Source organism: Engystomops pustulosus, chromosome 4 (genome assembly GCF_040894005.1).
Source record: "Engystomops pustulosus chromosome 4, aEngPut4.maternal, whole genome shotgun sequence".
NCBI lineage: Eukaryota > Metazoa > Chordata > Amphibia > Anura > Leptodactylidae > Engystomops > Engystomops pustulosus.
The window spans coordinates 196,494,673-196,522,485 of NC_092414.1; the positions used below are offsets into that span (position 1 = coordinate 196,494,673).

At 45.1% G+C, this 27,813-nt stretch overlaps 2 protein-coding genes across 5 annotated transcripts; one reads left to right on the plus strand and one right to left on the minus strand.

Moving 5' to 3' along the window:
• Positions 1-841: 841 nt before the first annotated feature.
• On the minus strand, positions 842-6,646 carry GINS4 (GINS complex subunit 4). 3 transcript variants are annotated; one of them, XM_072149313.1, is made up of 9 exons: positions 6,461-6,617; positions 4,086-4,200; positions 3,414-3,500; positions 3,219-3,332; positions 1,925-2,022; positions 1,647-1,735; positions 1,479-1,569; positions 1,254-1,386; positions 842-1,221 (listed from the first exon to the last, which is right to left on the minus strand). In XM_072149313.1, the coding sequence occupies exons 2-8, from the start codon at positions 4,176-4,178 to the stop codon at positions 1,290-1,292; spliced, it is 669 nt and encodes a 222-aa protein (XP_072005414.1). In that variant the 5' UTR covers positions 4,179-4,200; positions 6,461-6,617; the 3' UTR covers positions 842-1,221; positions 1,254-1,289. The 3 variants fall into 3 exon arrangements, with proteins under 3 accessions (XP_072005414.1, XP_072005415.1, XP_072005412.1); XM_072149314.1 differs by having other exon boundaries at positions 842-1,386; positions 6,496-6,646; XM_072149311.1 differs by having other exon boundaries at positions 842-1,386.
• Positions 6,609-26,333, plus strand: CHMP7 (charged multivesicular body protein 7). 2 transcript variants are annotated; one of them, XM_072149309.1, is made up of 12 exons: positions 6,609-6,743; positions 7,710-7,985; positions 8,649-8,817; positions 9,635-9,820; positions 18,088-18,221; positions 19,868-19,916; positions 20,419-20,538; positions 20,632-20,730; positions 21,452-21,512; positions 21,918-22,040; positions 22,952-23,050; positions 24,855-26,333. In XM_072149309.1, the coding sequence occupies exons 2-12, from the start codon at positions 7,735-7,737 to the stop codon at positions 24,890-24,892; spliced, it is 1,329 nt and encodes a 442-aa protein (XP_072005410.1). In that variant the 5' UTR covers positions 6,609-6,743; positions 7,710-7,734; the 3' UTR covers positions 24,893-26,333. The 2 variants fall into 2 exon arrangements, with proteins under 2 accessions (XP_072005410.1, XP_072005411.1); XM_072149310.1 differs by lacking the exon at positions 6,609-6,743 and adding an exon at positions 6,768-6,790.
• The last annotated feature ends 1,480 nt before the right edge of the window (positions 26,334-27,813 follow it).

The following is a 27,813-nucleotide window of genomic DNA, read 5'->3' on the forward strand; positions in this document are numbered from 1 at the left end:
CAACACAATGTTAGGCCAGTCAGTCAAACCAAGCCACGTTTCTTAGTCCCAAGACTGCAGTTTGTTTGGTTTTTTTAAACACAAAAAAACAAAAAAACTCAAACATTCCTCACTGGCCCACATTTATTTAAGTGTTTGCATTAAAAATAACATGCAAACTCTTTGCACACATATTTATAACATGTCTGTGCCAGTTGTGTCTGACAGGACAAAAAAAAACGTGCACCTACCTACTGCTTAGCTGTAGTTTGCGCCACATTATTACTAATGTGCGCCAAAATTCTTCAGCATGAACAAAGTGCACAAAAAAAACCTTCCTGCATGGGGCGCCAGATTAATTAAGAACGTGCGCCAGTTTTGATGCATCTGGTGCACCCTGCACATAGTACAGATAACCATGGGCCACTGTGCGTGCTCTGCGTGTACTCATAAGACCATTGACAAGTTTCCAGGGAAATCTTATCCAGAGGAGCAATGGCTTCTTCACTAGTGAACAAAGCATTTCATCTGAGCGCAGTATTCAGGGGGTTTATGGTCGGGGAGAACTGATTATTTTCCTATTCTGCCCTGTTAAAGGGTCATGATGTTAGCAGCGGAGAGCAGGGCTACTAAACAGCGCTGGCGGATCAATGGGATAAAGCAAAGGATTCATTACGTTTATGAGGCCTCTATCCCCTTAACAAATCAGCTGCCTGCATTGTCCCAATATCCCCCGCCCCCCCTCCTAACTCTTAGCAAAGCTCCTCATAAATCAGGCTGTGAATGGTGATCCCGGCAGATCACTGATTAGGACAGCAAATCAATTCTTGGCTGCAAAAGGAAGTCGAACCATAGAGACCAATACATGTACAAAATGAAAAATAGATTTTATTTTCTTGTTTTTATTTTTTTTGTACACAGATTTAGTAATCTGACCATCATATGAGCTGTATATAACGCAGATTGTCATGGTTACTGTCTATTACCTTTACCAGAAGATTACTTGGCAAGCAATAAATGTATGGCAGGGCATGCTGGGATACCGGGTATTACCGTGTCCGTTGTCACCGTTTACGACCTTCCCATAAAGTAGCCAGCTTTATGTGACACGCACCTTTAAGAGAGGTACAACGTCTATAAATATACATAGTATAATGAGACGCCATCATCCAGTATGCCGCACATGCCCCCTGCTGGTCACACTTCATATTGCACCATACAACATGAACAGATAAATGAAGACTTCCATGGCACCATGAACAAATAATTAAAGTCTTCCATGGCATCACGCCACTTGACGAGACCATCAATCAGATGAGATTCACAGCTCCTGAGGCCACTAGAGGGGCTATTGTCCGATAACGTATAAGGTGCTGAGAGCCCACCTCCATGTCTATAGTGTATTCACTGTCGGGAGATAAAGTTTTAGAGAAGTTGGATGTTATTTATCGTTAGGCACAAGTACCATAGCCCTGTATCCGCCGATCCTTTTCCCTTACCTCTGGTCATCTGTCTCCGGCTCCACCAGGATACTCTCCTGCGCCTGTTTCACCTTCAGGAACACAAATGAGTCCAGGTTCGGCTTGGGGACTGCAATAAAAATATGGTCAATATTACATATAGATTAGCAGCAATGGAAAATACAAGCACGAGGCAACAGTACTCACCACATTTCAGCAGGTCCACCGTCTGCAGGTTCGGGGGCATGTGCCGGAGGGCCACGTTCTTCAGTAACGTCTCTGTGTTTGTCATATACCTGCAACGACGATGCAGGGATCAGTTCCTACCAGATCCATTAACATAAATCAACTACCAAAAAATACAGACTTATTATAGTTAAAATTACATACTATAATTATAGTTTTGGGTTCTGAAGCTTTAAATTTACTCTTTTAGGTCAGTGTAATAAACAGAACTACAAAAACGTGTGAACAGAAATACTCACTCCTTGGCGAAGGCAAACTCCTCTGGAGACAGATGTGGCGGATCACCTTCCCCTCTTGACTTTTCCTTCTCCAGGACATGAGGAAAGAACTTTTCAATCTGATACAAGAGAAGGGATGTATAACAATGTATGAAGATGTGGAGTGTTCATAAATGTCACATATGTCTAAGACCCCCGATATCCAGAAGTCAGCATTCAAGCCACAAATGCAGATTGTAAATGGAATTACTCCCCCCCCCTTAAAGGGGTATTCTGGTCCTTACATATTATCCCCATCCAAGAAATATTAGACATGATTAATCAGAAAACTGGGACGACCAGTTATGTAAGAGTTAGGCCTCATGCACACGACCGTCTGGTGGACATATGGACGGCCGCTAGCTTGCTAACAGTTCCAAGCCGTAAAAAGATAGCGCATGCTCCATCTTCGGCTGTGCGGCTACTATTTTCTTTGGAGATGGGTAGGGGGAGCGGCGCACTTCTACACTACTGCACACCGACGTATGCTGTAGCCAGGTGGGCATACGTTCGTGTGAACTGGGCCTTACAGGTACAGGGATGCAGAAATACACCAAGCGTTGTGAACTGCAGGAACTACTTCCATGCTGATAACTTGAGAATGCCCCTTTAATGTATCCTGTTGATGTGCTGTAAAAGTCTTAAGGAACAGGATCTATCCCAAAATTTGTGGCTACACACAGGGCTGAGAAAACCACAACCATCGGTGACCCACTTGTAGTACATGTATGAATTGTTAAAGGGGTTATCCGGCTTTTAAAAATTACTTAGGGCCTGGCTGGGGTGGGCTAGATAAACATAATAAACATGTACTTACCTCCTCCGCCGGCGATGTCCTGTTTGTTTACAGGGGCACAGAAGCCGCGCACAGGGAACTTCCGGTCCGCTATGTAGCCGGCTCCTCCCATACGTCCCTATCTCTCAGCGTTGTAAGCGCTGGGAGATGGTGTCGGATGGGAGCTTCTGGCCGGCCGGAAGCTCCCTGTGTGCCCCTGTAAACAGACCGGCGCACAGAGGAGACGGACTGCGCCGCGGGACATCAGCAGCGCCGATTGAGGCAAGTACATGTTTATTATGTTTAACTAGCCCACCCCAGCCCGGCCCTCAGTATTTTGTAACACCCGGATAACCCCTTTAATTTATTTGTTACTGTAACACTACATTCTTGCAGGTACCCAGTAAAGGATAAAGCGCTGCAGAATATGTCGGCGCTATACATAGACTGTTCTTCTAACACATCCAGAAGCCACACACAGTGTATAAAAGAAGCAGATACCTTAAGCAAGCGACTGCGCAAGTAGCTGCTGAGCATGAACCTGATCCTCTCTATCTCCATGTGATGGAAACTTATCTTCAGGTCACCTTGTCGAGCTCGCTGCAGATTTTGCTCCTGGTAGGGAAAACAGACGACTATCAGTGTGACAGCAGCGATGTGCAAGGGGATCCGTAATAGGGACAGCAATAACCTTACCATGTGATTCAGCTGCTCCATCACACACTCCACAATCTCAGATTTACTCTCCAGGAGTTCTGGGGCAAACTTCTCATTGAGCCAGGCCTGCAGCCAGACAGAAAAGAATAACCATTGCTTGACACGTTCTAAGGGAATATTCACATACAGAAGATTTGACCTGCACCATTCACATAATTCCGGCTTGCAGAAGGGCACATGTTCATATAGATCAAAGCATTCACAGACGATACAGCTATAAATTTGCATGCACCTCCTTCATAGATTTTACACTTGGAAAAGGTGATGTGTGCATCAATATCCTGATATATAAAGCAGCACATGCAAATACTGACAGCTACCGAGGACGATTGCACCTCTGTTTTTTTCATTATTGATTATACAGTCTTAAGATATTAGTGGAGATCAAACATCCAACACCCAGGCCAATGTAATATTGATGGGATATCCTGAGTATAGCTAATATCTGTAACCCAGTGCACTCCAATCAGACCAGTTTCTAATCAGTTTGAAAGACAAAGCTAGGAATGTATCCTATAGAGATCCCCGACCCAGTCCTTGTCAGCTATTCCTACCCTCCTAGTAGTAGGATTGTCTTAGCATGGCTGTGATATGAACCTATAGATCTATGGACACCGATTATCTGTGTGCTCCATATCCCCGTGTTCTCACCTCTTCCAGTTTGCTGATGAGCTCCGCAGGGGTCAGGACCTCCTCACTCCCGGCATCCGAGTCTTGGTCCGACAGTCCCAGCTCGTCTTCCATGATGTACTGCGCAGTCTGTCACCTGGGGATACGGGTAACAAGTATTAGACGTACAGCCCAGTTATCTAATCTAAGTTACAATTACAAGGGGGGGAATTTACTATACGCCGTGTATAATGGAAGGCATGTAACATCTGGATTCTGGAAAACCCATAGGGAGCCAAGAGGGAAAAAAAAAAGTGTTCTAATCCTGTATCAAGTCACACATTGCGTGGTTTCTTCCAGTTTACAGACAGTTTCAGGGGTCACAACACCCTCTCCGGGCAATGAGAGGCCTCCTGAGACCACAGGTAATCATATCCTTTCACATCTCCAGGGAGGCCACTTATTAGGTGAAGCTGGTCCCATCCCTGGAATTTCTGGGCATGTGCAATTCTCAAAAGTTGCAAACAACACCTTTCCCCCCCACAGAATCAAGAAACCCCCAAAACAATTTTTGAAAACCCCAATTTCAAGTAAATCTACCATTAAAAGCCATCATGATAAACCAGGGATACTTACTCATAGGTCCTTCCTGCTTTAAAGGGCACCTACCACCACGAATCTACCTATAAAGGTAGATCGGGTGGTAGGTGGATGTATGGGACGTGAGGATAGCCCTTTTTAGAGCTAATCCTCACGTCCCCGCTAGCATACCATAAACTTTATTCCCTAATATGTTAATTTAATTAAGCAGCTACCGGGGCGTGGAGTAGCCGGACACGAGGCTACACGGCGCGGCTACTCCACGCCCCAGTAGCTGCTTTCCCCCGCCTACCCTGTGATCTTCAGCGCGCAGCTCCTGGCAGCTGCGCGCCCTCGTCCGAGAAGCCGGAGTTCTGCGCATGCGCAGTAACTCCGGCCTCGTTCCCGAGATCGCGCATCTTGGCCGGAGTTACTGCGCATGCGCAGAACTCCGGCTTCTCGGACGAGGGCGCGCAGCTGCCAGGAGCTGCGCGCCGAAGATCGCATGGTAGGCGGGGGAAAGCAGCTACTGGGGCGTGGAGTAGCCGCGCCGTGTAGCCTCGTGTCCGGCTACTCCACGCCCCGGTAGCCGCTTAATTAAATTAACATATTAGGGCAATAAAGTTTATGGTATGCTAGCGGGGACGTGAGGATTAGCTCTAAAAAGGGCTATCCTCACGTCCCATACATCCACCTACCACCCGATCTACCTTTATAGGTAGATTCGTGGTGGTAGGTTCCCTTTAAAATTATGCTAATGATTGGTGCTTTATCATAGCCCCTCCGTTCTTTAGCTTCATAAGCTGCTACACTGTGCAGGAGCATGTCTCCCCTCCCACTATGAGATTTAAACAGGCAGGGTTAGAGTGGGTGACAGTACAAGACTTTGTGAATTTGCTGCACAGAGGAGCACTGGTAATGCCCCAGGGCATAATTTTTAAAAAGTTTGTTTAAAGTAATGAGGCCATGCATAACAAATATAATAAGATTACCATTGTGACGGTGTCTGGACTGTAAGTGCCCCTGGTTTATCATGATGGATTTTGATGGAGGATTTAATTAAATTACGGAATACAAATAAAAATTCCTTTATTTTTTGCTCCCTAAAAAATCTTGACTAAAAATTGATGACAAGGGCGCAAAGAATTGACTGATCCCGCAAAGATCAAACTTCATACATTTCCGCTGACAATGAAACCAAAAAAAAGTTAAAAAAATAACTTTGCTAAAGTTGCAAATATGGAACAAAGCCCTGTACATATGGGGTCTATGCATCCTGACATGCAGGACACAGTAATGTACATTTCGAAAGTATATAGAAAACTTTTTCATGCAAAATAAATAATAAAATTAGAATTTTTTTCCCCCATTCCCCAGCAAGAAAAGTTAACCAATGCGTTACATGTGCCCAATTATAAATATACAGGTTTGTACTTAAGTTGAATTTGTATGTAAGTAGGAACTGTATATTTTATTATTGTAATCCCAGACAATTTTTTTTTGGTCTCTGTGACAATTGGATTTTAAAAATGTTGGGTTATTATAAGAATCAGGATTAACACTAAAGCTTCAGTACAGACACCTGTGATAACTGTTACATCTGATCATTGTAGCCTGGGGCTAAAGTACAGTAATTACCAACATCCAGAGGTCCGTTTATAACTAGGGGTCGTATGTAAGTCGGGTGTTCTTAAGTAGGGGACCGCCTGTACATTGAAATATACGACTCATTACACAAAGGCGCTTATAACATCATAACAATGGTAAAAAAATAAACGAGAGCTTTGATCTACGGTAGAGAGTCATAAAAAACATAGGAAAAATGTGAAGATTAATACCGGTACAGAGTATGACAGCCGGTACACGGTATTACCGGGATGTCACCGCACGCTTGGACCCAGCTGCAACTCCGATTTCTCCCGCCAACTCCCGCCATGACGTCACCCGGTGGGCGGGAGCTCTGATTCAGGTTTGAGTTGCAGCGCTCAGACACTGCCGGCAGGTGGCGAGCAAGAGACGCTCGGGACGCTCTACGTCACTATCGTCTCTTTGGATCTGCAGGATTCTGGTGGCCGTAGAGGGTCAATTCTCTTCTTGACAGCTGGCTACGCGGGGGTTAAGGTCTGTGTTGCCTTCTAGCATGTGTTGTGTACAGAGCTGAGCGGCCGGTACAGTGTGTTGCTTACTCTCCATACTGTGTGTAATATGTGATAAGCTGATGTTACTTCCTTCTTCACTTTTACTTTCGTTTCTTTGTTGTAGCTCAGGTAGTGGGGGTCGTATATCAGCAGGAGGGGTCCTGTCTGGTAAACCTCTTCCCCTTCTAGTTGGGGTTCAGGTTAAACCCCTCTACTCTCTAGACCTGCCTTTTTAGTATTTCCCATGAGATAGCTATGTTATGTTGTTCCTCTGTTATTCCTCCGGGTAATGTATAAGTACATTGACAAATGGGTGTTACCCGCTGGCGCTGGGTCTCTATACAATCTGTCCAATCTTTGCTGTAAGTACTGTAAGACTGTATAGAAACATGCCCCATTGGCTAGATAATGGTGACACCCAGATGAGCCATTACTTTCCAGGAGGAATAACAGAGGAATATTACAGGGTTATAAGAAAAGACAAGATCATTTACGCTTAGGCAGTCACAGGATTTGCGCAGGACAGATTTACGGACCAACCGCAGTGTGGAGGACGGGACTGTGAACATCATCATGACATAGGTGACTGACTGATTACAGTGTTTGGGACTCACTATGAAGCCTATGTACTATGGTCCATCCATAAAATTTGGCCTTTTTTCTCAGACTGACCACTTTGTGTATTGTGTGCCAGGATTGCTCACTGTACTGTTGTAGTGGTCAATTTAGGTACTGCAGCTGTATGAGACACTAAAAGCCCCATTACAGGTAGTATAATGAGTGAGCAGCGCAGCTCCCGGCATGTAAACATTACTGAGAATTATATAATTGTTGTGGATTCTGCCCATCTTATCTATGTCTTTATATAATCCTTTGTATGTCACTAACATGATGTAATATAACCGGACACATAACTGACATATGAAATGATCTTTCCTCTGTATTTCAGATCTGCCCATTAATGTAGAGTCACCATGGCCCCGTCTTTCCCCTCGGAGTGGGACGATGATGAGCGGATGTCCTTCTTGTTCTCCGCCTTCAAGCAGTCTCGTGATGTGGACAGCGCAGACTGGGATAGTAAGATGGGCTTCTGGATCCCCCTGATAGTAAAACATGCCAAGGCTCAGGGGCTTCTCAGCATCACATTGCGCCAAGTGCAAACAGACTTTACCCGCAAGGGCAGCGCTCCCCTGGGCCTGGGAATAGTCGTCCAGGAGATGCTGAGGTGAGGACTGGGTGACGCTGCTGCTGTTACATGGAGACATTATAACCGGTCTCATTCACTGGAGCAGGATAACTAACACAGAAATATCAACATTTACGTGAAATGCAGGCCTGGAGATAATACGTGCCTTTTTTCTTAAAGGGCTTGTCTTGTCTTACAAAAAATTAGGTTTCTTTGTTGTACACTGAAATTTTTTGCAACTTTCTATCAGCTTTTCCATACATACAAGACCTGGCTCCCAACTCTATGCAAATTATGGGGGACTATGGACTATTCTTATGAGGTTGAATCTAACAACCCCAAATCTATCCCCACATTTGCACATTAAAGGGGTTTGTCACTTTACCTCATGTGTGTAAGTGTGGGGGGCAGGATATTAGGTAATTTACCGATATACATCTATTGATAGTTCTGCTCCACTTTCTTGATATGTAAAGTGAAGTCTCCTGTCTTTTACATTATCAGCCAGACATTCCTGACCATAAAATGGCCACAGATGGAGGGTCATGTGACCTGTGCCAGCCACTTCAACAACAGCAAGAACATGTCCCAAAACAATGTTCACATGCATGAGCTGATATTTCTAGAGTCCTTACTACTTACTATAAAGACTTAGAATTTCTAGTTTTTCTTAATTAAGCAGTTTCTGTTTACTTTTGGCAGACGAGGCTCCCTACAGAGAGAATCTGATTATGTGGCGGGTATCACCAGTGGCTGGGTCTCTTGGGGCATGAGACAACTGGTCATCAAACCTCTACGCTCTGCACTCAGCTCCGTTCTAGGAGGACAGCTTAACCTGGACGAGCCATTTGTGGTTCCTGAAATAATAAAGGTTAGTGGGGGGACAGGACGGTCCATTTATTATCACCAATGCAGAGAGGAATGTTATTATGGAGTCCAATGGAAGATAATTCATCTATGTTCACACACTATTCTTGCAGATTGGCCGTATTTCACAGATTTATGGTGTTTGATATGAATGGTTTACACACCAAAATCTCTATTTAAAAAATTCCATGTAAACACAGCCAAACATAAGTCTGCATCATCACACAATGAGGGGTTTTCTGTGACCATTGAGAAACACAGGTGTGCATAGGTGTCACAATATAGTTTTCATTAAGACTATATGCAGACTTGTTTTATGTTCACAGCTCCAGGCAGATCTATGTGTCCTCCTGGTAACAGACTACGAACAACCCCTGTGTAGTCTGCATTTACATGTCGTAGCATCTGTCCCTTCCGTTGATAAGAGATGGTTGTGTGACAGCAGGAATTGTGGTTTCCAGTTGTCTGTATAGGAGCAGAATAAAAGGGGTTGTCCAGTTGATATTATTTTTGTAATGAAAAGCTTTATAATGTTCCAATATACTTTCAGTATATATTCCTCACAATTTTCTTTATCTCTTTTCACTACACAAACATTATCAATTAACCCCATTAATTCTATTGGTAAAACTTGATTAACATTTTAGTGTATTTGGTCAATTTCATGTTATTAATAATTCCCATCATCCGATCAGGTCACAGTGGGAGTTGTTATCTATGGACATCCCTTATTTACACCATGGTATTTCCATTATATGTGAGTACTCTGTGCAGAGTAGTAATGGTGTTCCCTGTGATAATCTGATGTGTGTTCTCCCCAGGCACAGGCAGCTGCAGTGTTACAGAAGTATCGCACCTCCGCTCTGAGTGCTGTCCCCTTGTTGAGTGAGGATGATGTCCACGGACTCTGCAAAGACCTGATCCCGGGTCAGTCTGCATTGCAGCTGGTTCTGTTGCAGCTAATGAGAGACAAGAAGGTCTGTCTTCTACAGAGAGATGACGAAAGGGTAAGTGGGCACAGAAAGGAGATGTTTATATACTTATGTTAATACTGGGGTTGCCAGAGATTTGTTTTATTTTTTTTTTGAAGATCCCACATCGCTCATACGAGTAGTGCCATCTCTTTACTGACTACTGGCGACGAGCGCACCTGATGGTTGGGGTCTGGTTTAGGTTTGGAAGCCTGACCCGGACATATTGCTGGATTGGCGGCAACTAGCCATGGCTAACTAGAGTCCACTGGGCCCCGGGACAAAATTCCTAATGGGGCCCCCCTCCCCAACTATACCTAAAAAAAACCCCCTCAAAACCCTTTCTGCTAACCGTTATTTCAGTGATTATTACATATTCTGCCCACCCCACAATGAGTTATTAAATATACTCTCCCCCCATAATGAATTATTAAATATTCTCCCCCCCCCTTCAATTATTACATATTCTGCCCCCCCATAATGAATTATTACATATTCTCTCTCCCCACAATGAATTATTGCATATTCTGCCCCCACAATGAATTATTAAATATACTCTCCCCCCATAATGAATTATTACATATTCTACCCCCCACAATGAATTATTACATATTCTACCCCCCCCACAATGAATTATTACATATTCTACCCCCCCCACAATGAATTATTACATATTCTGTCCCCCCACAATGAATTATTACATATTCTGTCCCCCCACAATGAATTATTGCATATTCTGCCCTCCCCCACAATTATTACATATTCTGCCCTCCCCCACAATTATCACATATTCTGCCCTCCCCCACAATTATTACATATTCTCTCCCCCCACAATAAATTATTAAATATACTCTCCCCCATAATGAATTATTACATATTCTGCCCCCCCCACAATGAATTATTACATATTCTGCCCCCCCAATGAATTATTACATATTCTACCCCCCACACAATTAATTATTGCATATTCCCCCCCCCCCAACACAATGAATTATTACATATTCTGCCCACCCCCCACACACAATTAATTATTACAATCTCTCCCCCCCACACTATGAATTATTACATATTTCCATGTCGTCCCCCATGACGGCACCTGGCACCTGGAGGTTGCACCTTGACCTTTGGTAGGGACAGGATGTTGCGAAGGCTATAAGGCCCCTCCTCTGCTGCTGTTCCCCAGTGTATTCCTGTCCCTACCAAGGGTCAGGGTTGCGAGACCTCGTCTCTCCCCCTAGGGGGGGGGGGAGGGATAGAGCTAGAACCCCCCAGGACTGGTCGCGAGCGGGGGTCCTACCTTCCTTCCTGGCCTGGTGTCCTACAGGACGCGGTCCTGGCCCCCCTCCTCCTGCGGCCCAGAGCTAAAGCCGAGGGGGGCATAGGTCTCCGGACCACGGACGAGGTGCCTCCCGGCTTCCGGGGGCTACCTCCCACAGCTATCTCCCCTCAGCGGTGTCGCGGGCCGGTCTCGCGCGCGGTGCGCGAGACTTCCGGGTTCGGGCCACGTGACCGCTAAGGAAGCCATCTGATTGGCTTAGGGGGCGGCGGGAAGTTTAAAAATGCTTCCTGCTCAGCGTCAGCCTCTATACCACCAACGAGTTCACCGCTGAAGATGTGGAATAGTCCTTACTATGGCGGACGACTCCGTTTCTTCCCCCATGGTCCCGGGTACTGTGAGTAAAAAAAAAAAAAAAAAAAATCTCGTTGTGCATCATTCTGTGGATTTTAATGTGCTCTATCTCCTTGTCCTAGGATACCCCTTCAGGACCTAAGGACAAGGAGAAGAAAGACAGGGACCCCAAAAAAGGAAAATGTCTTACTAAATGTAAAAGATGCCTTTCTTGTAACATAAGATTGTCAGACCAATATCCAAAATCACTATGCTCTGAATGCCTAGCCAGGGCCTTACAAGAAGAAAAAGCGTCTATGTTAAACGAGCTTAAAGCGGCCATGCGGGAGGAATTCCAATCCTCCCTCATGATGTTCGCTAACCTAAATCATCCAGTTCCGGGACCAGGTCCTGAGCCAGATCCTGAACCGGAGCTGGACCAGGATCCGGAATCATATCTAGAGCCAGCTCCTAAAAAACTCAGATCTCTAGATACTGAATCCGACTACGATAGGCACTCTGCGGCTCCCACCTATTCTTGGAAGGACTCGCTTGAAGATGTTTCCTCGGTATCTGAGGACAAAGGAACCTCAAAATACCTCTTCTCTAATGATGAATTGGATAACCTCCTTAAAGCTGTACGCAATACGCTTAATGTGGAAGAGGTGGTTGAGCCTAAGTCCATTCAAGACGAACTTTTTGGAGGGTTAAATTCCAAAAGGAAAAGGGTTTTTCCCATAAATCAAACCCTAAAGGACATCATCCAGGAAGAATGGAGGAACCCCGAGGGGCGAGCGAACATCACTAAAGAGTTCAGAAACAGGTTACTCTTTGACCCCAAAGAGACAGAAACCTGGGACAGCCCCCCCAAGGTAGACATCCAGGTGTCTAAGGTCGTGAAGAAAACGGACCTGCCATTCGAGGACTCTTCCCAATTAAGAGACCCTATGGACAGGAAGGCAGATAGCCTACTCCGCAGAGTCTGGGAATCTTCCATGCTCAGCCTCAAGTCCAATATAGCCGCTACTTCGATAGCAAGGACTCTGTTTTTCTGGCTAGGGGAATTGGTAGAACACCTACAAACAGATACGGATAGGAATCTCCTTCTGCAAACGATACCGTTGCTGCGTTCAGCGACAGGATTTCTCGCCGATGCTTCAGCAGAAAACATCAGACTGTCAGCAAAAGAAGGGGCGCTATCTAACTCAGTCCGCAGGGCTATTTGGCTTCGACAGTGGGGCGGGGACGTAAAGTCCAAAACGAAGCTCTGCAACATCCCGTTCACAGGAGATTTCATGTTCGGTGCCGAACTAGATACTCTTCTGGAAAAAGCCTCTGATAAAAACAAAGGGTTTCCCGAAATTAAGAAACCTCAGAAAAACTTTTCCTTTCGGAATCCCAAGGATCCTAAGGACTCTAGAGGCAGAGGAAAACAGGGCCGCTGGTCCTTCAACAAAGGTGGAAGAGGCCGAGGATACCTATTCTCCAACCTTCCACATCAATCTAAAAAACAGTGACTACCAGGTAGGGGGGCGTCTTCTTTTCTTCCTCCACAGATGGAAGACGATCACATCAAACAAGTGGATCCTGAGTATCATCAAATCAGGTTACCAGTTAGAATTCAGCTCCCCTCCACAACAAAAATTTCTTGTCTCCAACCCAACATCTCGGAGAACGACAACACAGTTATGGAAAAATCTTCAAGAACTGTTGACAATGAAGGTAATTGTTACAGTTCCCAAAGAAGAAGAAAAGAAGGGCTTCTACTCCCCCTTATTTCTTGTGAAAAAGCCAAATGGGACCCTTCGACTTATTATAAACCTCAGGTGGCTAAACAAGAACATAAAATACAAATATTTCAAAATGGAATCGGTGAGGACAGCCACCCCACTAATCCCTCCAGACGCACAAATGTGCACTATCAACCTAAAGGACGCCTACTATCACGTCCCCATACACAAAAATCATCAGAAATTCCTAAGATTCGCGGTAGAATCACCACAAGGGAAGGTCTGCCACTTTCAATTCAGAGCCTTGCCATTCGGAATTTCATCAGCCCCAAGAACTTTCACAAAGGTCATGGCGGAAGTGACGGCATTCTTGAGGAAAGAAGGAATCTCCATTATCCCATATCTGGACGACCTCCTCATAGTGGCAGACTCGACTCCGACTCTTCTCAACCACAGAGATCGGACAATCCGAACCCTGGAAAATCTGGGCTGGATTATAAATCTCCAAAAGTCTCATCTAGTCCCTCAGAGGGAGACAAAATTCTTAGGGGTGATATTAGATTCCAGGCGCCAAGCCTCTTTTCTTCCACAAGACAAGAGAGAATCCCTCATCTCTTCCATAGAGAAATTCCAAAAGAAAAAATCATGCAGTGTCCGTTCGACCATGAGACTGCTGGGTCGCTTAACAGCCTGCCTAAACTGCGTATCATGGAGCCAATTCCATACAAGAACACTACAGGCGTGGACATTAAAAATCTGGGACAAGAACGTGGAACATTTAGACTTCAAGAAGGTCATTCCCCTGGAAGTCAAAAATTCTCTAAACTGGTGGAAACACCAGCAACATCTAGAAAAGGGAATACTATGGAACCCGATTCCAGTCCTGACCATCCAAACGGACGCCAGCTCCTCTGGATGGGGAGCCGTACTACCAGACCGTTACCTTCAGGGGTCATGGTCCCCTTGGATGAGAAGACAATCTTCAAATCTAAGGGAATTATCGGCAGTGTGGGAAACACTAAAAAGGCTTCCCAGAACCCAGGTAAAAAATATCAGAATCCTGTCAGACAACGTGACTACAGTGGCCTATCTACGCCGTCAAGGGGGCACAAGATCCTCGGACCTGATGGAGGTCACCAAGAAGATCTTTTCCTGGGCGGAGAATCACCTAGAATCCCTAACAGCGGTGTTCCTAAAAGGGGCAGAGAATCAGTCGGCGGACTTCTTAAGCAGAGAAAAGATGGACCCACACGAATGGTCCCTAAACAGGGAAGTCTTCCTTTCTCTAACCCAAAAATGGGGCTTCCCGTCAATAGACCTGTTCGCCTCAAAAAAGAACACTCAAATAGAGGTATTCTTTTCCATCTCACCCAAGGACAATCCTCTAGGACTAGATGCCTTAAGTCAGTCATGGAAAACAAATCTAGCATATGCTTTCCCTCCATTCCCCCTAATCTCCAGAACCCTACAAAAAATTCAGTCGAGTCAGACGACAGCGATCCTAGTAGCACCATTCTGGCCAAAGAAACCATGGTTTCCACTCCTCTTAAAACTAGCAATCTCAGGTCCCATCTTCCTTCCCTGCAGAAGGGATCTGCTACACCAGGGCCCTCTTCTTCACCCAGACCCGAAGTTTCTGAACCTAGCGGCCTGGCTCCTGAAAGGGAACTGCTCCTAGCCAAGGGTATTTCTTATCAAGTTATACAGACCCTAACAGCAAGTAGAAAACCAATCACCAACAAAATATACTACAAAATCTGGAGAAAGTATATATCTTGGTGCGGGGACTTCCCCCCGACTCCAGACAAACCGAATATCGCTAGAATTCTCGATTTTTTACAGGATGGGTTCTCTAAGGGGTTAAGACCTAATACCCTTAAGGTCCAAATATCGGCCCTAAGTGCCTGTTTCGACTTCCCCCTGGCAGAACACAGGTGGGTGAAGAAGTTCATGAAAGCAGTTCTAAGACTAAGACCTACAATCAGATCAGATATCCCTAAGTGGAACTTATCATTAGTCCTAAACTCCCTTATGAAGCCTCCGTTCGAACCACTCTCGGAATGCAGCCTGAAGGACCTATCTCTCAAAACTTCCTTCCTTGTGGCCATAACATCTGCCAGGAGAATTGGAGAACTTCAGGCACTATCCTCCAAAGAACCCTTCCTGATCATCTCGGAAGACAAAATAGTACTAAAATTAGATACGTCCTTTCTCCCAAAGGTAGTCTCAGACTTCCATAGAAGTCAGGAAATCGTCCTACCATCCTTTTGTAACAACCCAAGGAACGAGAAGGAAGCACTCTGGCATACGCTTGATGTCAGGAGAGCTGTCATAATTTATCTAGACAGAACCAAATCCTTCAGAAAGTGCAGAAACTTGTTTATTCAGTTTGGAGGAAAAAATAAGGGAGAAAAATCATCTATTTCCACCATTGCCAGGTGGATAAAACAGACTATCTCTAAATCCTACCAGCTGCAAGATGCGAGTCTTTCAGAAAGTATAACAGCCCATTCTACTAGAGCTATGTCTACCTCCTGGGCAGAGAAACGGGGAGCATCCATCTCCCAGATCTGCAAGGCAGCTACGTGGTCAAGTACAGCGACATTCCCAAAACACTACCGCCTGGATCTACCCTCTAGCCATGACTTGAGCTTTGGACGGAAAGTTCTCCAGGCTGTGGTCCCTCCCTAGTCTATTTATCTGGTAAGTCTCCAGGTGCCGTCATGGGGGACGACATGGAAAAAGTGAATTAGTCTCACCGGTAATTCTGTTTCCATGAGTCCTCCATGATGGCTATATATACCATGCCCTGTGTTATTAATGATGTCTGGCTAATATCTTCTAGTACTCTACTGGAACCTCCGGTGGTCATTTGGAAGACACTGGGGAACAGCAGCAGAGGAGGGGCCTTATAGCCTTCGCAACATCCTGTCCCTACCAAAGGTCAAGGTGCAACCTCCAGGTGCCAGGTGCCGTCATGGAGGACTCATGGAAACAGAATTACCGGTGAGACTAATTCACTTTTTTTCCCCCCACAATTAATTATACAATAAGCCCCATTTAAAAAAAAACCCTATACTCGCCTCTAGCAGCGGGTCCCGTGTCTTCTATCTTCTTGCCGCGGGCGGGCAGGAAGGGGTGCACGGCCGCGTGATGACGTCATCACGCAGCCGCGCATCCCAGTTCATGGAGCGATGTGCGCCGGGGTTGTCTTCCGGCCACATCACTCCAGTTATAGTGCTCGAGCGGCCGCTTACGGCCGCATCGAGCACTATTCAGTGACGGGCAGGAGCTTCCTGTCTGGACGGACGGAGGCCCCTGCCCGACTGCCAGTGGCGTACCGACCGCGGTTGCCATTGAGACGGTCTCCCGGGCCCCCTCGTCCGATGGGCCCGGCTTCAATGGCGACCGCTGCGACCGCGGTCGGTACGCCACTGGCTATGAATATGCACCACCTGACCAATCATAGCCCTTGCTAGGTACTAAGGGCGTCAAAATCTCTACTGCCTAACAACCACAGTTTTGTACACTGGGGGGTCATTTACTAAGGGCCGATTCGCGTTTTCCCGACATGTTACCCGAATATTTCCGATTTGTGCCGATTTTCCCTGAATTAGCCCGGGATTTTGGTGCACGCGATCGGATTGTGGCGCATCGGCGCTAGCATGCACGCGACGGAAATCGGGGGCATGGCCTAACAAAAACCCGACGGATTCGGAAAAACCGCCGCATTAAAAAAAAAAAAAAAAAAAAGTGTTGCGGGACTCGCGTTTACCTTCACTAGGAATAGGCCGGTGTACTTCATTGCATTCCGGCGGGCCTCTGAGGAACTACCCTAGTGAATCCTGGCCGGACCCGAATCCACCGCAGAGAACGCGCCGCTGGATCGCAAATGGACCGGGTAAGTAAATCTGCCCCATTGTGTGGTGGCTGTGATTTATTAATGCGGCTCTGTCCCATTCAATTGAATTAGACTGAGCTGCACACAGGTAACGTGAGGAAACAATGTAACATCATTGGCATCATTTAAGCAGAAGCAGCTGTCACTGGAGTAACACAATTGGCAGAGGCGCCCAGTGTAAGACTTCTCCGGTCTGTAATCGATCAACTATTCTAAAATCTGTGATCAATTTTGAAAAGTTTCTAGATCAACTGAGAAGTAATTTTTTGAAGTATCCTGGTGAATCCACATTATCTCATAAAGCTGAACTCCTGTACTAAATATTGATGTAATTATGTGCAGAGCCTAATTTTACACTTATAATGAGCAAAGCGCTAAAGCTGTGCATACACATAACAAGTGACTGGTCCTCTAGGAGGTAGCTGCTGTCACGGCTATCATAGGCTTGTCCCTCATTTAGGACCCTCTTAGCAGAATGATGCATCGATGTATTTTTGGGAGCCAGGCGCAAAGGCTGTTTAATAAATTGTCAGCTTTACTGTGGTCAAGGTAGTGCCTAGAGCAGTGATGGCTAACCTATGGCACTGGTGCCAGAGGTGGCACTCAGAGCCCTTTCTGTTGGCACTCAGGCCATCACCAGAGATGACTCCAGGTAACTTCCTGCAGTCCCAGGCAGCCCAGGACTTGCTATGCACAGAGGTATTTTAAAGTGACAGCTCTACCTGGGACTATTTTCTGCTTTATTGGTGTCCTCAGGGGCTGGTATCAATGAAAACTGTGACAGAGAATGGAGTATAAATCACAAATTACATTTCTGTGTTGGCACTTTGCGATAAATAATTGGGTCTTTGTTGTAGTTTGGGCACTCGGTCTCTAAAAGGTTTGCCATCACTGGCCTAGAGGGTGGTCGATGAATCCAACCCCATAAAGCCTTCTCTTGTTACAGAATCCCATCTATATAGGTGCAGAGCTTCCATCTTTTCAATTAATATTTGCTCATTGAACATCTTTCCCTCCATTACTAAGCCCCTAACCCTGTGCAGATCATTGTCTTATATCGCAGCTCGTCAAGTTTGTCCAGGAAGGAAATAGTCATGTGACGCCTATAGGAGACACCGACATCGGCATCTATGAATTACAGAAAAGTGAAAAGCTGCTATCTGAGAGACTGAAGAGTGGCTGTGAGGAATCATCTAAGTGAGTCATGGTAATCGTGAGAGTCTGACACTGGGTCTGAAATAGATGGGTTCCCAGAATGCATATGCAGAATGTCTAAGACCTGTCACCTACACTCACCGGCCACTTTATTAGGTACACCATGCTAGTAACGGGTTGGACCCCCTTTTGCCTTCAGAACTGCCTCAATTCTTCGTGGCATAGATACAACAAGGTGCTGGAAGCTCCTCAGAGATTTTGGTCCATATTGACATGATGGCATCACACAGTTGCCGCAGATTTGTCGGCTGCACATCCATGATGCGAATCTCCCGTTCCACCACATCCCAAAGATGCTCTATTGGATTGGGATCTGGTGACTGTGGAGGCCATTTGAGTCCAGTGACCTCATTGTCATGTTCAAGAAACCAGTCTGAGATGATTCAAGCTTTATGACATGGCACATTATCCTGCTGAAAGTAGCCATCAGATGTTACAGGGTACATTGTGCTCATAAAGGGATGGACATGGTCAGCAACAATACTCAGGTAGGCTGTGGCGTTGCAACGATGCTCAATTGGTACCAAGGGGCCCAAAGAGCGCCAAGAAAATATTCCCCACACCATGACACCACCACCACCAGCCTGAACCGTTGATACAAGGCAGGATGGATCCATGCTTTCATGTTGTTGACCCCAAATTCTGACCCGACCATCCGAATGTCGCAGCAGAAATCGAGACTCATCAGACCAGGCAACGTTTTTCCAATCTTCTACTGTCCAATTTCGATGAGCTTGTGCAAATTGTAGCCTCAGTTTCCTGTTCTTAGCTGAAAGGAGTGGCACCCGGTGTGGTCTTCTGCTGCTGTAGCCCATCTGCCTCAAAGTTGGACGTACTGTGCGTTCAGAGATGCTCTTCTGCCTACCTTGGTTGTAACGGGTGGCGATTTGAGTCACTGTTACCTTTCTATCAGCTCGAACCAGTCTGCCCATTCTCCTTTGACCTCTGGCATCAACAAGGCATTTCCGCCCACAGAACTGCCGCTCACTGTATGTTTTTTCTTTTTCGGACCATTCTCTGTAAACCCTAGAGATGGTTGTGCGTGAAAATCCCAGTAGATCAGCAGTTTCTGAAATACTCAGACCAGCCCTTCTGGCACCAACAACCATGCCACGTTCAAAGGCACCAAATCACCTTTCTTCCTAAATGCACTGAGTTGCCGCCATGTGATTGGCTGATTAGAAATTAAGTGTTAACGAGCAGTTGGACAGGTGTACCTAATAAAGTGGCCGTTGAGTGTATATGGACAGTTTGTTATAGATATAACACTTATCACTCTTGGCCACTAGAGGGAGCACCATCTGAGTAATCAATGCAAGGCACAGTATTCAGATCCTTTTTAAATGGGTCCTCATGTTTGGGGATGGGGGAAAGCCTGGCTCTTGTTCTCCTGAAATTGAACAGGAACAAGTTTTGAGTACATGGGTCTTGCAGATCTGGATACTACAAATCGGTACAGAGACCTGCAGACAGACCTGTATCTGAGACCCTGCATAAGCTAGAGCAGGGTGCTGGTTCTTCCCATATCATGGGGTCATCACAGGTTTATATACTCTGCTTTGAATTAATTAAGTGTCAGATCTTAAAAACCCTTGATATAAATATATATACACTTAAATTTCCTGCAGGTTGACAGAAGAGGCAAGAAGCTTCAATAAGGCTGGGAATAAGAATCAGGTGAGATGCAGTAGATTTCTATTTGCCTATATTGCCCATCACCCAGTACATTATAACTTGTGAAGACATCACACATTTATAAGTGATAAAACTCATCAGTTCTGGCTCAGTTGTGCATCAGTCAGGTTTATATATGCACAAATGGTATCATCAATCCCATCCTGAAGCTTTTCTATAACCACCTGAAATAAGTTCACGTGAAACAATGTTGGAAGTGATGCGATGATATGTAGATGATGAGATGAAGTGTAGAAGCGGCAGCATAGAGGCCTTTATACAGCAGTACTGAACAGTATAGCTGGGAATCAAGCGCTGATGTCAAGTAGAAATCTTGATAAAACTTTAGCATCTTCACATAAACTTCTAAGGGCAGCATGTACCCCTGTTTCTCAGTAAAGCTGAATAGCCGTCTCCTCCTTGGATATAAATATTATCAGTGCATCTACCCATGGAATAGAAAGGAACAATCTTTCTTATTATCTTTCTTTCGCCATTCCCGCAGGCACTGAGATGCCTTCGGCGTAGAAAACTGGTAGAAAAGCGGATATCGGCGCTACAGGGAAAGCTGGACACAATACAGGGCATCCTGGAGAGAATATCAATGGCCGAGACTGATCGCAAGGTGACACCATTACTATATTACCCAACCAGTGGGGGGCGCTGCACACGTGTCTATGCCGCACTTAGTAACACTGTACTTATCTATCCCTATTAGGTGGTGTCTGCATACGAGATCGGAGTCTCTGCTCTGCGCTCAACACTGAAGGACGTCAGTCTGGAGAAGACAGAAAGTTTAGTGGAACAGATACAAGAGGTAATAAGGACTCGTGTGTCCAGCTACGTGTTCTTAAAGGGGTGGTCCACAACTGTGCTGTTAATGACCTGTCCGTAGCTATAAGGGGCTGTGACCGGAGTTCCCATATATTGTGCTAGAAGCTAGAGCCTAAAGCTGTGGTGTGAATGTCATACACTAGGGCAGTGATGGTGAACCTTTTAGAGATCGAGTGCCCAAAGTGAGACCCCAAAACCACTAGCTTTTCTCAAAGTGCCAACACAGCAATTTAGGCAGTAACAAACTTATTGCTACCAGAATCTTTGAGCTCCAATCCGACACCTTTTCACTCTTCGGACAGGACCAAGCAGCACAGGATGGGTCACTTTACAATGGCAGGGCACCACTTGGACTACCTGAGACTGCAGGAAGATGCCATGTCTGGCAAACTCTGTGCCTGGGAGACAGCCCGTGTGCCCACAGAGAGGTCTCTGAGTGCCATCTCTGGCACCAGTACCATAGGTTCGCCACCACTGCACTAGGGAGACATTGCTCTGCCCTTGTGGGCTATAGCCATAGTCTTCGGGATCTCCATTAGGGGGCGCTTGGCTCTGATATAGCAAGAAGGACTGTTCTAGAGGAATGGGTACATCGAAATCTATATGGTATCGGGGGATCATTGCTCAAATGGTTTTTACTTTTCTTGCTTTTGGTAATTTCTTAATTCTCATTAATTCCTGTAATTTAAATTTTCTTCCTGTAGTTCTGCGACCTACAGGACGACATCAACCAGACGCTGTCAGGAGTAGGAATCAGCGATCTTGGTACGTAGGATGCATCTCTTGTCACGGTCTTTATACCGTGCTGGTTCTTTGTACAGGTTGTTCTTGTAGGCGGTGACAAAATACATGAATTACACTGAACATGATGTTGTGATTAGTGGGAGCACCACAATTCCCGATAAAATACACTCCAATGGGTATTTGGGGACATCTGTCCTGTAAACCACCCTTAAAGTCCCATAGAAGTGCATGGAGCACACCTTATATGTGCAGATCTTCAGAATAGGGGTCCCAGTGTCCTTTGTGGCAGAACCCCTAAAGGGGAAAACATGTACCTGTAGTTTTGATGCAGAATCGCGGCACTGCATGAATCAAGTTGATGAAATCTATAGCAGGACACTGCAGTCTCCATCATGTGATGTGATTGTATCTCTCGCGTTCTTCCAGATGTGGACACTGATGATTTGGAGAAGGAGTTGAATGAGATTCTTCAGTCAGATGAAGCAGATTTTCCAGAGGTTCCCACTGGTCCATTAATCACCTCTCCTCAGCGTGTTCACGATAACAAAGGTGAGCAAATTTATAAGATTTCTGATATGACAGATCATCAGTATAAGACCAATTGGAGTCTGACCACTGTTTCCAATGCCAGCTAAGACAACAGAGCCAGAAGACTAGCTCCGCTAACTGTGTAGTGGCCACACGGGGTAATTACAGATAACTTTGTGATCAAATGAATGGTAGCTGAGGCGCAGTAATGCAGCCTGGCCACTACATATGGAAAAGGGCTCTTCTTTATCCATGTTCTTTGTCAAATTTGGAGCGTAGATCTTTTTATTGATATTCCTATTTGTCGAACCCTCGTGACCTGATATTGAGGACTTGATTTGGACAGGTTATGAATGGATATATAAAAACTGGAAAACCACTTGTAAATATCATTAGTAGTTGGAACCTACAATCCCCACTACTGGGAGTTACAGCATATTGCAATTATATTATTCCCATCACTAATTATTTTATCTATCTTTGTCTGTGCACTGGAGTTGGAGCACAGGATATTGCTGGTTAAAAGCCGCAGATTTACCATCTGCTATACCTTAATAATAATAAATAATAATTCTTTATTTATATAGCGCACACAGATTACACAGCTCTGCATAGAACTTGCCAAATCGGTCCCTGTCCCTACGGGGCTCACAAGCTAATCAACCTACCAGTATGTTTTTGAGTGTGGGAGGAAACCTGAGGAAACCCACACAAACACGGAGAGAACATACAAACTGTTAGCAGATATTGACCTGGGTGGGACTTGATCCCAGGACCCCAGCGCTGCAAGGCTGTAGTGCTACACAGTTTTGTAAATAAATAGAAGTCCAATGATTGGGTCCCTGCATCACTGGATACATGATATTACTATTGTCTAGATGTACTCTGTAGAGTCAGCTAATGCTTTTCCTACAAACTTCTTCATCGTGTAGCTCTGGACATGAGCGGGTTGATGTCTTCCCTCCCAGATGTCCCTAGCGCTTCCATCATGGGTTCTCCAGGACGTCCTACAGTGCCAAAGACTAATCGAGGTGAGAAACTAGGCTTCAAGGGTTTGTCCAGAGTTTGTAAAACATGACTGCTTTCTTCCAAAAACAGAGCCACACCTGACCATGGTGTGTGCTGGAATTGCAGCTCAGCTGTATAGAGAGGAATGGAGCTTAGTTGTAATACTCACTATCCAGGGTCAGGAGAGAAGACCCGCTGTAGTAAGAAAGCAGCCATGTTTTTCAACCTTTGGAAAACACCTTTAAGCTTTATATTAAGGATGTTTTTTTTTATATGTGTATCGTCATCCATAAAGGTGTAATGCTTATTGTGTTTTTGTTGGACTATAAGACACACCCCATATTTAGTCATTGAAAAAAAGGAAACCTATATTTTACACCAATTTAAAAAAATCCCTGTTGGTCACACACAAGCACAGCTCTCCTCCTTCCATACATTCAGCTCGGCTACATCAATACTCTCGGCTATGATATATCCATTCATTCACACACTCTTGTCTGCTTTATACATTCACTTACATTGACACACTCAGCATTGCTGTATACAGACACATGAAAACACTCATTAGTGCTATACACAAATACACACACACACGCTCAGAACTTGTATACACACATAAATACACTAAACACTGCTATATATACACACACACATACATATGAACACACACAGTAGTGCTATACACACATATACTCATTACTGCTATACATACATACACACACGCTCAGTCATTGTATACACAAACACACACTTGGTGCACTCACACAAATACACTCAGCACTTCTATAACACACACAAATCTGTTCTTCGTATTCAGTCGCAGATCCTCTGGCAGCATGAGAGAGTTTAAAGGGAACCTGTCAGCAGGAGCCCTCTTTTGGCTCCCCCATGTCCTTTTCCTGTGGGTGGGAACTGCTCCTCTTTACCATACCCAGGGGACAAAGGACTAGTCTCTGCATACAGTACAGGTAAAGTTTGATCTAAGTTACCTTTTTTTTTTCAGTAAATTCTATTTTTACTACAAAAACTCTTGCAATGTACACACTATTATTTGTGGGCCAAAAACAGGGCTCCTGGTGACAGGTTCCCTTTAAGGACCTTGCAGTGATGCAGGAAGCATATGATCAGTCACATGCTTCTGACATTACTCTAGGTCCTGCAGAAACATTTGACTGGGCATCAGCAGAGTGCAGTGTGGAGGCTCTGCTTTCTCAGAGATCTGGTGACTTGCTTTATCAGGACTTCACCCAGTTTTGAGGACTGTGGTCTGCAGGGTTTGGTAGTGCTGGATCCTCCTGAACTTTGGACTATAAGACCTTGACCTTTAAAAGGAGTGTGTCTTATAGTACTATGACTACTATAGCACCTTCTCCCTTTGTTCTATTCAAGCACCTGATGTCACCGCTGACCTTTCTTTGTAAACGCCACGTCACCACTATAGACTCTGTCTGCAAACATGGTGATGGGAGGCATCATGCAGGAGTGGAGGTATCATTGTTACGTTGCTCGCTGCCAGAATCCTTGAAAACCCTATAAGCCTACCCCATATCTCTCATCTATAAACACCTCTCCCCCATCATATCAATATGGGCTTCCAGACAGTGATGGATATTTTTGGTGTATTTGAGCATGAGTATTGTATAATGTGTATGAGTGCTGCAAGTGCTGATACCTGTGCATACATCACTGTGACCGGGAAGATGTTGGTATTGTATACATTCTATGGATTATTTATATAGAGAAGAAAGTCAGTTTTGGTATTTGTTGTATTTAATAGAGTTAAAATTTACAAAAAAAACTCTCCTCCTTGTCCTGTTTGCCTTCCAGGTGCCTCTCCACAAAAACATCCGGCGCTTTTCCAATGATCTGGCGTTCACTCATGAATTGTTCTGCAAGTCTTTTCGTCAGACGGGACGGCTCTTAATTTATAATTCACTGAAGAAAACTCCTTCCAATACAAAATATATAATGCGTAAAAAGCATCTACTTATGTGATGTAACATATCAGGGTCTATACTTCCTCCTCTGGCTAGATTCCAAGCTTGTTTATACACTGTAAGGCTACATTCACACTGCCGTATGGAGGACGTATATACGGCCGATATACGTCCTCCATAGACGCCAATGGGTGCACGGCGCCCTACGGGAGCGGTACGGTGCGGCACCGTACCACTCCGTACCCGGAGAAAGATAGGACCTGTCCTATCTTTTACCGTAATACGGCGCCGTGCGCCATTACTTCCTATGGAGAGGGGCGGGGGTGAGCTGCGCTCACCTCCTCCTCCTGTCCCCGTACACTGCCGTTGCCCGGTACGGTACGGGTGGGCAACGGCAGTGTGAATATAGCCTAAGTACTATAAATTCTCCTGCATGTTACAGTTTATCAAACCCCGCCTCCTCTCTCATGTCACTTCCTGCTTTGCTGCTATTGGCTATTGCGACTGACGTGACTTCCTGCTCGGCATTCCCACTACATTATACATAATTCTGTAAATACTGAATACTCCCTGCTGTCTCTGCTTCTGATTGGATAAAGGAGAGAAGTCAGTATTACCAGCATTATGTATTGTCAGCATGCAGGAAGTCTGTGTGAAAGACGGGAGTTGGCTCCCCTCAGTACGCCGCCCCTAATCAGATAGCGGGACTGGGACTGTAGGGGAACTGACTGGCCTGAGGCTCCCTATTATATATTTAATAAGGAGCCGTTCAGGAGCCAAAAGAGCCGGCTCTTCTTAGTGAGCAGAGCCTAATGAGCCAGCTCACTAAGAAGAGCCGGACTTTCCATCACTAGTACCGCCAGCAACGGGAAGTGATGTCAGATTACAGGGTTTCATTTACAGTTCATTTCCAGGATCTTTGCAAAATATGACCTTAGTTAATACAATGAAAATGTCTTAAAGCAACTGTAGGAGATAAAGGATCTGCCCTAATGTTTCTTTTCTGGAAACACCATTCACCTTTAAAGAGGTTTTCCCAAAAAGGAAAGTTAAGCCCTATCCGCCGTCAGCTCCATTATTCTGACGGAGCGATGAGGGGTCTGAAGGACCCCACTTTTTCGTGATCTGCATAGGTCTCAGCACTGAGACTCTCACTGATCAGCAAGTTAGGCCCTATACCTTGGATAGGGCCTAACTTTCCTTTGTGGGAAAACCCCTTTAAGTGAATGGGGACAGTCACAGCATTGGGTGCCATTCATGGGCAAAAGTCATGCAAGATCCAGATCCTATACAAACGCTGTCTCTTATGTGCTATGACCACACGTACACATTTATGTACTCCGTTTAATTAAAGATTTTTGATATCTGGTGTCTTGGCTCATCTTTATGGTCACATAATGGCATAGGCAGGTGCTGGAGTCTCTATAGACTGAGCTGAAATACGAAGAGGTAGGAGGAGCTCAGTACACAGAGCCCGCTGTGCAAGGCTTCATGGGAAAGAATGAGTGCCTGTGCTAGGATCATAGGCGCAGCTAAATTCAATTATTTCTTCTAGAAAGGTCTATACATGTGTCCGAAGACATAAATTGTGATTTTCATTTTTTTTTTAATAATTTTGACCAAAGTCAACATCAGAAAGACCGATTATACCACTTAAAGGGGTATTTCCATCCTCAGTATTTATGACAAATTCTTAGAATATCCACCTCTCACAGGCAGCGAGCAGGAGGTCAGGGAGATCCTGTTTTCGAGATTGGTGCAGGTTTAAGAAGTGCGCCTTAAAGGGATTTGCAGTATTTATGCCCCCTGAATACTTGTGTTTGTAATGAGCCCCATGTATTTGGCGTGTAAACTACACAAAACAGACGGTGCGCTCGGCCTGCATTGGAAAATGCAACATGTAGTGCTTCCCCTGAATTGTATGCGTTCTGGAATGGGCACCATGGTGTCATATATATATATTCGTGTATATGTACGTCCACTAAAGGAATCTGCACCATTGCGTTTACAGTCACCAAATTTTGCTCAGTTGTTACCTCTGACGTTTTTTCCCTGTGCTTTCCAAAATATGCTTAAAAAAGGGGTTTGCCCATGATAAAAAATTTTGCAAATCTCAATCCCCTAGTGATGTATACACTATAAAGATCATTTTAACCCCTTACTTTTCAATTGTGCTCAGTTTTATAGCTGTTTTAGCTCCTATGACTAAGTGATGGTCAGTGTAAAATTCCAGAGTGTGAGCGGGGACTATCTTACTCTCTAACCAGACACTTCATGATCCATCTAGTGCTGTGAGCTGACAATGTGGTTAGATTATAAGGGTACAGGGTTTATATACACTTCCGTTTAGCTTCTGGACATTGTACTAGTATCTGGCACATAGAAAAAGAGATGAGACATGATGAGATCCATGAGATGCATATTATACATAAAATGCTCAGCTCTGCTATCACATCCATTACATACTGTCAGCTCTACTATATACCTCCTCCCTCTGCCCTGGGTAAAGATCTTATTTTGCCTATAGCTTGCAGCCTAACACTTCTCACGCTGCTGCCGGCAGGAATTCGGTGTCTGTGTATCAGTGTGAGCTACATCCTGGACTGCAGGGGGGAGGGGCCGCTGCAGGGAGCTGAGGGAGAGAGAAGCTCATGAAGCCTCAGCCAAGATAGCTGCCAACCGTAAAGTCAGAAGATACAGGGTCAGGTCTAGGGGCAACTAAAATTGTGTACACCAGGACTGAGTCCAAGACAGTGAAAGTGAGACAGTCAGAGACCATCAAAGACAGACAGTCAGATAGACAATGACAGCCAGCAAAAGTAAAAAAAATGAACAATGACAGTCAGAGA

Coding starts and splice junctions, on each gene's coding strand:
- GINS4 (XM_072149314.1), bottom strand. CDS start 4,178: ATGGAAGACGAGCTGGGACTGTCGGACCAAGACTCGGATGCCGGGAGT. Junction 1,736..1,924: donor GAGTTTGCCTTCGCCAAGGA/GTGAGTATTTCT, acceptor TCGTCGTTGCAG/GTATATGACAAACACAGAGA. Junction 1,387..1,478: donor CCGGAGACAGATGACCAGAG/GTAAGGGAAAAG, acceptor ATCTCCCGACAG/TGAATACACTATAGACATGG.
- CHMP7 (XM_072149309.1), top strand. CDS start 7,735: ATGGCCCCGTCTTTCCCCTCGGAGTGGGACGATGATGAGCGGATGTCC. Junction 7,986..8,648: donor GTCGTCCAGGAGATGCTGAG/GTGAGGACTGGG, acceptor TACTTTTGGCAG/ACGAGGCTCCCTACAGAGAG. Junction 20,539..20,631: donor TGGCCGAGACTGATCGCAAG/GTGACACCATTA, acceptor TATCCCTATTAG/GTGGTGTCTGCATACGAGAT.